The sequence below is a fragment of the Idiotropiscis lumnitzeri genome, chromosome 3 (genome assembly GCF_059441095.1).
Source record: "Idiotropiscis lumnitzeri isolate Australia: NSW breed Sydney's pygmy pipehorse chromosome 3, RoL_Ilum_1.0, whole genome shotgun sequence".
Taxonomy (NCBI): domain Eukaryota; kingdom Metazoa; phylum Chordata; class Actinopteri; order Syngnathiformes; family Syngnathidae; genus Idiotropiscis; species Idiotropiscis lumnitzeri.
The window spans coordinates 33973443-33985052 of record NC_142393.1 but is presented as its reverse complement, the minus strand read 5'-3'; the positions used below and the strand labels follow the sequence as shown (position 1 = coordinate 33985052).

Below are 11610 nucleotides of genomic sequence, written 5' to 3'. Positions count from 1 at the left end.
GCAGGGAGGCCGAGAGTGTCCAGTTTGGCGACGAGGATGTCTGGGATGATCGTGTTGAATGCCGAGCTGTAGTCCACAAAGAGCATCCTTGCATAGCTCTGCTGTCGTTCCAGGTGGCCCAGCACAACATGCAGAGAAGTGTCGATGGCGTCCTCAGTGGATCTGTTAGCCCGGTATGCAAACTGGTAGGGGTCCAGAGTGGGAGGAAGGCAGTCCCTGATGTGCTGGAGAACCAGCCTCTCGAAGCACTTTTTGGTGACTTTTTGGGGACAGGAATAATGGTGGAAGTTTTCAAGCAGGAGGGGATGACTGCTTGAGCCAGGGAGCGGTTGAAGATCCTGCAGAAAACATGTGACAGTTGGTGGGCACATGCTCTGAGGACCTTGCCTGGTATTCCGTCGGGTCCAGTAGCTTTTCTGGGGTTGACCGCCAGGAGCGCGCGCCTCACATCGTGTTCCTCTACGATGAGTGGGGGGGAGTTGGAGCTTGAAGTGCGGGGGTGTGACGGTTGGGGCGAGTCAAAGCGAGCGAAGAAGCAGTTAAGCTCCTCTGCCAGCGATGCACTCGGGTCTACAGAGGTCGTGCTGCTGCCACGGAAGTTGGTGATGCTCCGTAGACCCTGCCACACCTCCCGTGGTCTGTTACTGGCAAGGTGGGCCTCCAGCCTCCCCTTGTAGGTTGCCTTGGCTAGCTTGATGCCTTTGCTCAGGTCAGCACGAGCCACCCTGTACTGGGCTTTGTCGCCTGACCTGAAGGCAGCGTCACGGGCCTTGAGGAGAGAGCGAACCCTGCTGGACATCCAGGGTTTCGCATTTGGGAAGGTCCGTATAGTCTTATGTTGGGACACAGTTTCCATGCAGAACTTGATGTAGTCCAGTACACAATGCGTGTAGACATCAAGGTCCTGATGATCAAAGAGGTCCCAGTTTGTGTCATGAAAGCAGTCCTGTAATTCACTCATGGCGTCGTCACGCCAGGTTTTCACAGTCTTTGTGGTAGGCCTGAATCTGCGCCTGAGAGGGGTGTACGCAGGTGCGAGCTGCAAGGACAGGTGGTCTGACTGGCCGAGAGGGGCGAGTGGGAGGGCTCTGTATGCGTGCTTGATGTTCGAGTACACATGGTCGAGAGTGTTGTCTCCCCTCGTTGGGCACTTGACATGCTGGTGAAACTCTGGGAGTACAGTCTTTAAATTGGCCTTATTAAAGTCTCCCGCTACTACGTGAACGCCATCAGGGTGGGCCCGCTGATGTTTATTGATGACGCACGCGAGTAGCGAGAGCGCCGTGCTAGTGCTAGCGTCGGGAGGGATGTAAACAGCTGTGACAATCACTACCGTTAGCTCCCTCGGGAGAAAATAAGGCCGGCATTTAACGGACATGAACTCGATGTCGGGGGAAGAGTGCTTCTCGACGATCGTGCTATCGCCGCACCAGTTCTCATGCACGTAAACACAGAGCCCCCCGCCCCTCCTCTTACCGGTGTCCCTCGTCCGATCCGCGCGATGTAGCGAGCGCCCGGCCAGCTGGATGCTAGCGTCGGGGACGTCTGCGTGCAGCCAGGTTTCCGTGACGACGATCACACTGCTATCGCGCACATAGCGGTTTCCCAGGATTTGTAATCCCAGGTCGTCGATTTTGTGGACCACGGATCTGGCGTTGGTGAGGTGCAGACTCGGTAGTGGCTGCCTATGGGGCTGCCGTCGCAGCCGTTGCAAGACACCGGACCTGCAGCCTCGCTTCTGCTTCCTCTCTCTGCGTCGCCTGCGCCGCCTCCCGGCCCCGATGACCAGCCACGGTGAGCCGGGCAGCCTCGCCAGTTCGTTCGGAATTTTGCGATCATAGCAAAATTCCTCTGTGATGGTTATTTCGCATCGATATCCAATGTTCACGATGTCCTGGCGGGTATATCGATGTTGTGCCTCAGTTGATGCCAATAAGAGCAAGCAAACACTAATAAAAAGTAAAAAGGAGCACTGTGAGGGGGAGCTGTTAGCCGCTGCGTCCATGCGCGCCGCCATGTGGAGAGCCATCATGTGGATTAAATTGACTGATACTTTAAGACAGGGAAGACTCAGTCCAAAGTTATTACTAATGCCAAAGGTACTGAAGGCCTTTGAAACTCTGTTGTTGAGCTGTTGTACCTTGCTTCATTTTGGAATAAATGCAGATTGCCAAGTCGGTTTTCAAGTGCACGGAGGGCAGTTTTGCGCACTGAGCCAGACAAAAGAAAGTACATGACTGGATCCAAACAGCTGTTAAAGGCAGCGGATAACAACATGACCTCATTGACGTGATCTACTATACACAAGTAGTGACAGGATGCTGTTGCATTAAGCTGGGCGAGAATGTAGCTGGCCTAAAGGTGTGGTAGGGACCGAAACAAAGCGTGAACAGGAAGAGGACGAAGAAAGATTTCTTTGCAGTACGTTCATATCTTTGTGCATTGGGAAATTCTGGCTTGTCCCTTGACACTTTCCTTAACTGGTTGGCAATCTTGCCATAGGACACCATGAGCATGAGGAAGACAAACCAAAACAATACCACCAGTACAACATTAAAGTAGGATTTCCCTCTGGCAAGCCGCCGCTGCTTGAATTGAAAGCATTTGTGGTTGTCCTCTTTGTCCTCTGCAGTAGCAATCATGGGAACCAGTGCTGCTAGAGACAGGCTCCATAGCGCTCCACATGCCACCCAACTCCACGGCAAACGACACCCGTACAGTCGCAGTCCCAAGCTTCTCCTCACTCTCCCGTTCCCTTCCCTTTGAGTCTCAAGTAACGATCCAGGCTGATTAACCCCAGTAGCATGGATGCTTATGGACATGTTCAAATAGAAAAGATTCCCCACCAGCTTGCAGGCAACATGTCCCAGTAGCCAGCAGTTTCCAATAACATGGTAGAAAATTCGGAAGGGGAGACATGCTAGAAGGACCAAGTCTGCCACTGCACAGTTGATGAGGAACACACGCACAGAGTTCCGGCTGGCGTGAACAAAAAGGAAGACCCACAAGGCAAAGAGGTTTCCCACTAAGCCTAGGAGAAACGACAGGGACTAGACAACAGCTAGTGGCATACGGAGGGCTGCATTCTCTAATGAACAACTAGTTTGATTAGGAGTGACCTCAGCGGACATAATGCTGCGTGTGGGCGGAGATATGGCTGAGAGTGAGAACACAGAAATGTTAGTAATAACGGTATTGACCAATATGGGTGATGAGGCAACAGAGCTGTTCATTTTGTGTGATGGTTGGTGTCCTAGGGGTAGACCAGTTTCTGAGGAAAACAAACATAATTGTTAGGTATCACAACAAACAAATCTACAAAATAGTTTAAATATTGTTGCAGCTACAGCTGTGAAAATGCTATATAAATACAGATGTATTGTATTGTATTGTATTGTGTATATACTTCCTCAGAGGCACGGACTTGGATTTGAATCTCTGTTGTAACCCCTCTGTATGGGGTTTGCACGTTCTCCCTGTTTTGCCCATGATAATTATGATCATATATATAAATAAAAACATGGAGTGGGGCAGATTGGGGGATTGGTCCTGACGTGGCATATTGGCGGTCGAAAACTACTGCGCTTCTCATGAATAAAGTTTAAATGGCATAATATGTCAAGATTTTTGGAGCAAGTAACGCAGTGTGAAACATCACACACTACTTGGCCCGCACCTGGGAATTCCGGCTCATATAAGCTTAAGTATGGATTTTTTTTTCGGTTGAAACTTGTCAACTAATTGTAGAAGAGGTTCTCTGATTAGCGGACAAAATTTACGGAGCAATTCTAGCTGGACATCTGTGCAACAATGGTCTTTCACTTGTATAGAGCTTTTCTACCTGCGGTACTCAAAGCTCTTCACACTATTACAAATCTGTAGCTACTGTTAATAATAATAATAATAATAATAATAATAATTCATCCATTTTACATCCAAAATGTCATGCATCTCTGAGTTTTCAGCTTGGGGCTGAACATTGAAACGACTGATTTCACACATCCCCATACACTGGTGTACAGCTGATCTGGTCTTCACAATGACAACATCAGGGCTGAAAAAAAAAGTTATTTCACTTCAAGCATTATTATTAGTGATCAATTAAGTTTCTCTAACTCAGCAATGTTTGTTTGCCTCTTCCACTAACAAAAGAAGAAACCCTCTCAGAAATACAGAAAATAACGTCTGCCTCTTCCTCTGGGTTAAGGTTAGGGGTTAAGTCCCTATCTCACTGGTGGCAAATGTTTGTGCATATAACAAGTGTTGGTTTTTCATCAGGATTCGTTAAAGGTTGCAAAGATGTTCCCAAACAATTTTTACTTACTTACTTCTTTTTTTATGTTAAAAATTTCTTTGCAACAAGAAAAAAAGTTTGCATCCTTTTGCTACCTTGAAGGAATACTGATGAAAAAAAACATTGGTCATCATTAGATACTAGTGCAGAAGGGCGCAGGTTGGTGAATGTTTGTACACGGCTCGAATGTTGCATTTTTGACATTCGCCAACAGTTTAAACAGCGTTTCTTGTTGCCAGGAAATTTAGATCACTTCTAAATTTAATTACGACAAGAAAAACTGTTTGCACCTTCGCCTCTTAGTGAGGTACGGGCTTTTTGCGTTATAACCTCCGTACCAAATGAATTGGCCTGCCTAATTGCTCACAACTTGAAGTCACCACCAAGGAAAGAAATAGGGAAAAAAGGAATGTTGTCCTCAAGTCGTTTGCTTTGCTTGTGGTTGTTATTGAAATGGCAACATAATACATAAACATGAACCATAGCTATGCCACGTATGACTATTGGGCCACATTGAACTCAAGCATTCATGTGGGTGAGTTTGCTTGAATAATACTACTCGTGTCGTTCAACAAAATAGGAGCTACCGGATTTTCGCAGTCATAAGGTGCACTTTAAAGTCCTGAAACTCGTCCAAAAAAGCCAGGGCGCCTTTTGATGCGGAGCGCCCATTATGTGGACCAAGTGCACCGCTGGGCTGACTGCGAACATTAACTGCCTGCACACTGCTTATATAGAGAGAAGGCGGGCGTGGCTAACGACAGCAGGCGGACGTGAGAGGGGAACGATGGGCGTGAACGACAACACAAAGGCATGCCCCCAGTGCAAAGCAGGCCCCAATGCCCCTATATGGGCAAACATGTCTGCTAGCTCTGTTGTTAGAGCTTTCGCAAAAGCCGGCATCATGAGGAGCCGTATGCAGCAGCGACACGGGGAATCTGACAACAACGAGAGGGAACCTGGCCTGTTTGTGGGAGAACTTGCCCAGCTGTTTATTTCTGATAGAGGACGATTTTGATGGATTTGTGGATGATGACTGATTAATAATAATATGAGTACATTGTTAAATAGTTCAAGAAAATACAACCAATCTCAGTTTTGCTCCTGTTGCCTTTTTAAAAACAGCTAGCCACGCTAGCCATGCTATCTTCTGTTTTAGTGTGCATGCATGTTAACTAAGGTATTGGAGGAGGAATTTTTGCTGGGCCTACACTATTATGCTCTTCAGTTGATTTACGGTGATAGTTTTAGTTTTGATGTAACACCATGACCGCACATCGTTTGTTCATTAGTGACTTGGTCACACCGGCATTGTGTCGGCATCCCATGTGAGGGGCTACGCGGCAGCGAGACGGCGCGGCAGACTGATAATGACTCTCGTCTTTGGTGGAGAGCTGTCCAGCTATTTATCTTGGATACAGAAGACAAGGACTTGGTGCATTTTTGGATGAGGACAACTTCAGCACGTTGTTAAAAGCTAAAATAAAGTACCACCGAACTCCCGCTGCCATTTTAAAAACACGCTAGCGCGACTGAGCAGGTAGCGCGACTGCTCGGTTGCTCGGTTCTGTCTTTGCGCCCAATGATACGGTGTGTTCTATCTACCTATCAAATATAGAAATAGCACCCTCAACTGGTACTGCGCCCTTTGATACGGCGCGTCTTTTGGCCGTAAAAATACGGTATGTCTTGAGTAAACTTTTGACAAAGGCCATTGTTTTGCATGGAGGTAGACAGACTTGATGAAAATAAGCTTAATCGTAACAGCAATAAGAAGTATGTGGAAGCTAACTTTTTGTCAAGGTTACAAAAGATGAACTTCTGGGGGGCGTCATGTAATACAAGGCAAACATAGGCTAGCATCAAGTAGAATTGACTGTAGCACCAAACTTCATAGTTGCATTCAATAGATTTATTTATTTATTTCTTTCACCGGTAGGGGCGCTCTATAGTTCAGATAATACACGAAATTAATTTTTTTTTTTTTAATCCTCTTTCTCTTGGGTCTGTTCTGTTTTAATTAGCTGTTCTGTTTTAATCAAGTACTGTATTTTTACGGAGAAAAGCACCAGCTGAGGGTGCTTTTTCTGTATTTAATACGTATAATGGGCGCGCCGCAATACAAGGCGCATGCTAGCTCGCGCATGCTAGCTCGCGCATGCCAGCACTAAGGGAATAAGGGATTGCTGTCAGTAGCATCACCTCAAACCGATGAGTGATGTCATGGCACCACATCTAATTGACAACGTCCCGGGAGGGATTTCACTGGTCACCACACTCCTTACAGTCCCGGTTTCAAATAAAAACCAAAGATATCTCAGCATACAAGCAAACAATGAGACAAATAAATAAAATTAACACAAAACGTGTATCTCTCATGCCATTCATATGCCCAAAAGAAATAAAAATATCACAAAAAGATTATAGCAATGCCATTCAGCTTCAGCCAATCACATGGCTATTTAGAGAGATGTGAGTGTTGTGGTTTAGGCAGTGGGTTTTTATTTATTTTTTTGCAGTCTGTTGTCTAAACCTGTGATGTTTCTTGCTTGCAATCACATGAATGATAAGACAGACTACGACATCGTGGACAGCTCCCCTTTTGTCCAGCTTTTCTCCCCACATGCAGTAAACAACTAATTTTTTTCAATGTAGAAAACTGCGGCATATTCCCTGGTGCGGCTTGTATTTTTTTTCCCCCAAAAAGAGTTGCTGCGGCGTATATACAGGTGCGCCTTATAGTCCGGAAAACACAGTGGGCGCATAAGTTTCAGTCAAATCCATCCATTATTTACTGAGAGTTAGTGTTACTAGCGAAGTCCCGTAATTCTATAAAAGTCTGTGTGGCTACGATCCCCTAAGTTGATATTTTCAAATGTTGTATATTTTTCAAATTACCTCATGGTTCAACTTTTGAATGGCTTAGCACATGGATGGGCAACTGGCGGCTTGCATCCGGCATGGCCGGCGACCACATACTGATGCCTCCTTTATTAATTAAATAATAAATATATGGAAAAAATTCTTAGGGGATAACCCCCCTCCTCCCAAACCAAACCAAACCAATTCTTCAAAAATTCTGATAAACATTCAATATATGTTGTCCTTGAAAAATGGGAGGAGCTGGGCTGGAGGGTGGAAGGAATCCTGGAAGAAATATTGGAAAAAAATATGCGAATCTGCAAATGCCAACAGAACATATGTAGGAGGTCGACTGTAGTTTTGAGTTGTACTATTTTCAATCACCACAAGATGGCGGACATGCCCGAGTTGTGCTTTCACTAACTGGGGTATTTTACTGGACCATACTACAATGTGAGCAGGCCCAATATTTTTTGCTGCATTTGGAATAATATGCAGAACAAACATAGAACTGCAGTAACATTTTGAGTGAGTTGTTTTTTGTTTTATGTTTTTTGGGTGGAAAAAAAATACAAAAAGAGTTCTTGCACTTATGTTGGTTTCTTTAAGCAATTTTGCAGAGATGGGCACTTTACTTTATTTTGCCATCCTCTGTCCGCGACCTGGGCACCCATCTGTCATTACACTTTCATCCTTATTCATCAAAACAATTGCTCGCCGTCCCTGTCCGTCTTCATGCTTTTAAAGCGCTTCCCTCCTTGAATTTCAGTATTTTTTTTTTCAAACCCCCCCATGCTCCTGTTCTTGCTTAGTCCATACTATTTCTAAAACTTCTCCTCCTCCAACCTCCGTCCAAACAATGGGCGCTCCATGGCCCATCTCTGCAATTTTGTGCCGTTCTTAAATAGTATTTATTTATTTGTTTATTTTTTATGCAAGAGAGCCTTAGCACTCAGAAAAATTACAGTATGCGGTTATTTTGTTGTTTGCCTCAGACCCTTTGTTGTTGGGTTTGGATAGTGTATCTTTTATACATTGATTAAAATGTATCATTGAAAAAAGAGAACAGCATTAAGATAGATGTTTGCAACCTACGGCCCCTGAGCCATGTGGCTCTTTTATCATTCTGCTGTGGCGCTCTCTGACTTTGGAAATTCATCAATATTTTATTTACATTTTAAGGACAGTAGTTTTTTGATTTTCTAATTGTAATAATAAATATGAAAATTATAGTGCTAAAAAATTTTTAGGTGTTATTTTGTCACCAAAAATATTTGTCTTTAGCTTTGTCAAAAGATTTATTGAACTACTTTACTTGACCCCGGTAGGTAAACTTAAATCCAAGAAAATAAACATTTGGGGAGAAAATAGAATGCTTCATGTTTATACTACATTATATTAGAAACAACAAACATTGCTTACATAGCCTCACAGGTGATGGCTTGCAATCATGTGTTAAGATGAAGGTGAGGACTTACTTAGCCCTGATGTGCCCAAGCTATACGTTGAGAAGCTGGAGCAAAAATCACACTAACCAGGTAAAGTAAAAAATGTAATTGGCTATTATTTTACAAAATATATGTTTTATATGAAGTTCAAATTGTCCTTAAGTTAATTGGACAGCTGACTGCACAATCCACAAGTGATAAAATGATTGCATTTTTGGTTTGGACTTTTGGGTGGCTGCAGATTATTGATTTAAATTTGGCTTTCATCTCATGAATCAGAGGAGGATGTATCGATAAAATGACATTTTATTATTTTTAAAAATATATATTTACAGTATATAATTATTGTTATCCTCAATTTAGATAGCCAAAGGTTTTTGTGCCCCTAAGTGTGACGGTCAAAATAGCTCTTGAGTCTTATAGGTTGCCTATGTTAAAAGTGCGTTTTGCATGTATTCACATATTTTGTCCTGATACATCGCATTAGAAAGTGTGTGGCCCCCGGTAGCACTGATGAAAAATTGTGCCCCCCCCTCCAGCATTTTAGTTTCCCGTTCCTGTCTTAGCATCATTATTTTCCTTTTGAGGGGAAAAAAAACTATATAATCCGACCGTTTAAAAAAAAAAGTTTTTGTGAAGTAATAATAATTTGTGGATTTTTGTTGAAGTATGTTGACAAATAATGAAGTTACACTGTTTTAAAATAATTTTTTGTTGCTTTTCTGACCAGGTTTTCAATAGGCAAAACAACTAAAAAAAAAAAAAACAAAAACAAAAATTCAACAAACAACAAGCACAAAATTCCTGACAAAGGCAGTCCCCACACCCCTCTTAAAATGCTAAATTTCTCCAGAACCCTTCATCTGATTTTAAGATGGCAAGATAATTCTTGCAGCATTGTACTCAGGTTGAAGTGCCCTTTCCAACCATACTTTGTACTTTGATTTTCAGTGTGGGAAATCCTGTCGTGTTGCTCATTGAAAAACTTTTTTGCATAAAGGAATCTGAGGTTCGCCATCCTTTCTCTGTCACATTTACCATCAGTGCTTTACCTGCTCTATTGGGAAAGTCCAAAGCAACATGACCGCGTTGACGTCAGAAGTGTCTCCAATCACCTTAAAACAAAAGACAAAGAAAAATGTGGAAAGGTGACTGTATTGATGAGGGGGTGGAAAATAATATGTTTTGCTAAACGGACCTTCCACTTTATTCGCTCAGTGTCCCAGTGAATTCTGCACTCGTCGCATCTGCTCTCATCTTTGCGGCTGCCTGTCACACTTCTCAGTCCTTTTTCTGCAGTTTCTGAAGTTCCTTCTTCTCCTTCTCGTTACAATGACTGTGAAGTCAGACAGAGACGCTGTCTGTGGGTCTGTGATGTCTTTGAGTGCGCCTGCTCGTGGGGACATATCAGAATTACAGGGAAAATAAAACGTGAACAAGGTTTATTTTATTTTTATTTTTTTTCAAGTTCGGCAGTCCTGATCAAAACATTTCACGGGCCGCATGTGGCCCCCGGGCTGTAGTTTGCTCATGTCGGATCAAGATCAATGAGGAGTTTGAATTTCGATATGAGGGTGCTGGTACACATTACAAATCTCTTTACTTGACTTTTGAATGGCCCCTCTTTTGTTGCTCTTCTGTGTCTGTTTGTATAGCCCCATTGTGTGCTACTGGCCTCGAAGGAGAATTCTGCTCCAGTCAAACTGGGAGGCTTTGGAGTGGCAATCCAACTGGGAGAGTCGGGCCTGGTAGCTGGAGGTATGGACATGTTTGTATCCTTTTGGAGTATCCCCATTGTGTATTTTACTCTGGGCCTGTAATTTTCATGAATGGCGTTTCTTCAAGCTCCTAACATCTGGTTGCTCTTTGCAGGTCGTGTTGGCACTCCCCACTTCATGGCTCCAGAGGTTGTCAAGAGAGAGCCGTACGGCAAACCAGTGGATGTTTGGGGATGCGGTGTGATCCTTTTCATCCTTCTGTCTGGCTGCCTGCCTTTCTATGGAACAAAGGATCGGCTGTTTGAGGCTATCATTAAGGGAAAATACAAGGTAGGATTTTTTATCTCTCTTTGCCCCCTCTAACATTTATCTATTTTGTCTTTCAAAGTAGGAGGCATCCTCTCTGTGAGAGCATGCATATTGAGGTGTTATCTGTTTTTCCTGCATGACTAATCTGTGGCAGATGCAGTCACAACAGGAAGTCTGGTTTATTCTGTTCCCAGTCTACCTGCTAACAGACATTGTGGTTCTACAGTGCCACTGCAGTTTATAGCTTCATAAGTTGTCCAGGGAACGAAGGCTCAAAATTCTCTTCAAATCTTTGTGTATAATTGTTGTCCAGATGAACCCACGCCAGTGGTCCCATATCTCAGAGAGTGCCAAAGACCTAGTGAGACGCATGTTAATGCTGGACCCCGCAGAAAGGATCACTGTTTACGAGGCTCTCAACCACCCGTGGCTGAAGGCAAATTTGAACATTTGTATAGAGCCATAGTTGTTATATGTGCGTGCACTGAAGTTGTTTGTGTTGGTACAGGAGAGGGACAGGTACGCCTACAAGATCCACCTTCCTGAAACGGTGGAACAGCTGAGGAAATTTAATGCCAGGAGGAAGCTGAAGGTCAGCACCTTGTTGAGTGTAACAATCTCTGTGAATTACAGAAAATGAAAATAGAGGATCTGTCCCATCCTCCTCCTTGTGGCTCATCACTGACTTTATAAGCTATTTTCTTGCTGTGTCCTAGGGTGCAGTGCTGGCTGCTGTGTCAAGTCACAAGTTTAATTCCTACTATGGTGACCCTCCTGAGGAGCTTCATGACTTTTCAGATGACCCAACCTCCTCTGGTGAATAGCACATTTTGCTTTCTACAGTAAATGCATTTAGGGATTCTCTAATGCTAGTTTCACACTGCAGGCAAATGTGACCCATATATGACTTGTATATGGGTCTCTCTCTGTATTTATTTATTTTTAATTAAATTCTACTTTTTTTAATGACAGTGTGAAC

General features: G+C 43.8%; 2 protein-coding genes across 25 annotated transcripts in view; one reads left to right on the top strand and one right to left on the bottom strand.

The window, feature by feature from the left end:
• Positions 1–11610, top strand: part of LOC148340971 (peripheral plasma membrane protein CASK-like) — a 77107-nt gene that overhangs the window by 36652 nt on the left and 28845 nt on the right. For all 24 annotated transcript variants that reach the window (XM_088290624.1, XM_088290621.1, XM_088290622.1 and 21 more), the window contains 5 exons: positions 10260–10362; positions 10477–10652; positions 10945–11067; positions 11140–11223; positions 11348–11447. In XM_088290624.1, the coding sequence (XP_088146750.1) occupies positions 10260–10362; positions 10477–10652; positions 10945–11067; positions 11140–11223; positions 11348–11447 (586 nt within the window). The remainder of the gene's footprint in view (positions 1–10259; positions 10363–10476; positions 10653–10944; positions 11068–11139; positions 11224–11347; positions 11448–11610) is intronic.
• Positions 2070–3245, bottom strand: LOC148340972 (putative G protein-coupled receptor 34). Its single transcript, XM_088291294.1, is given in 4 exon segments — positions 2070–2351; positions 2354–2753; positions 2756–2806; positions 2808–3245. Coding segments are annotated over 4 exon segments (1158 nt in total). The 5' UTR covers positions 3234–3245; the 3' UTR covers position 2070.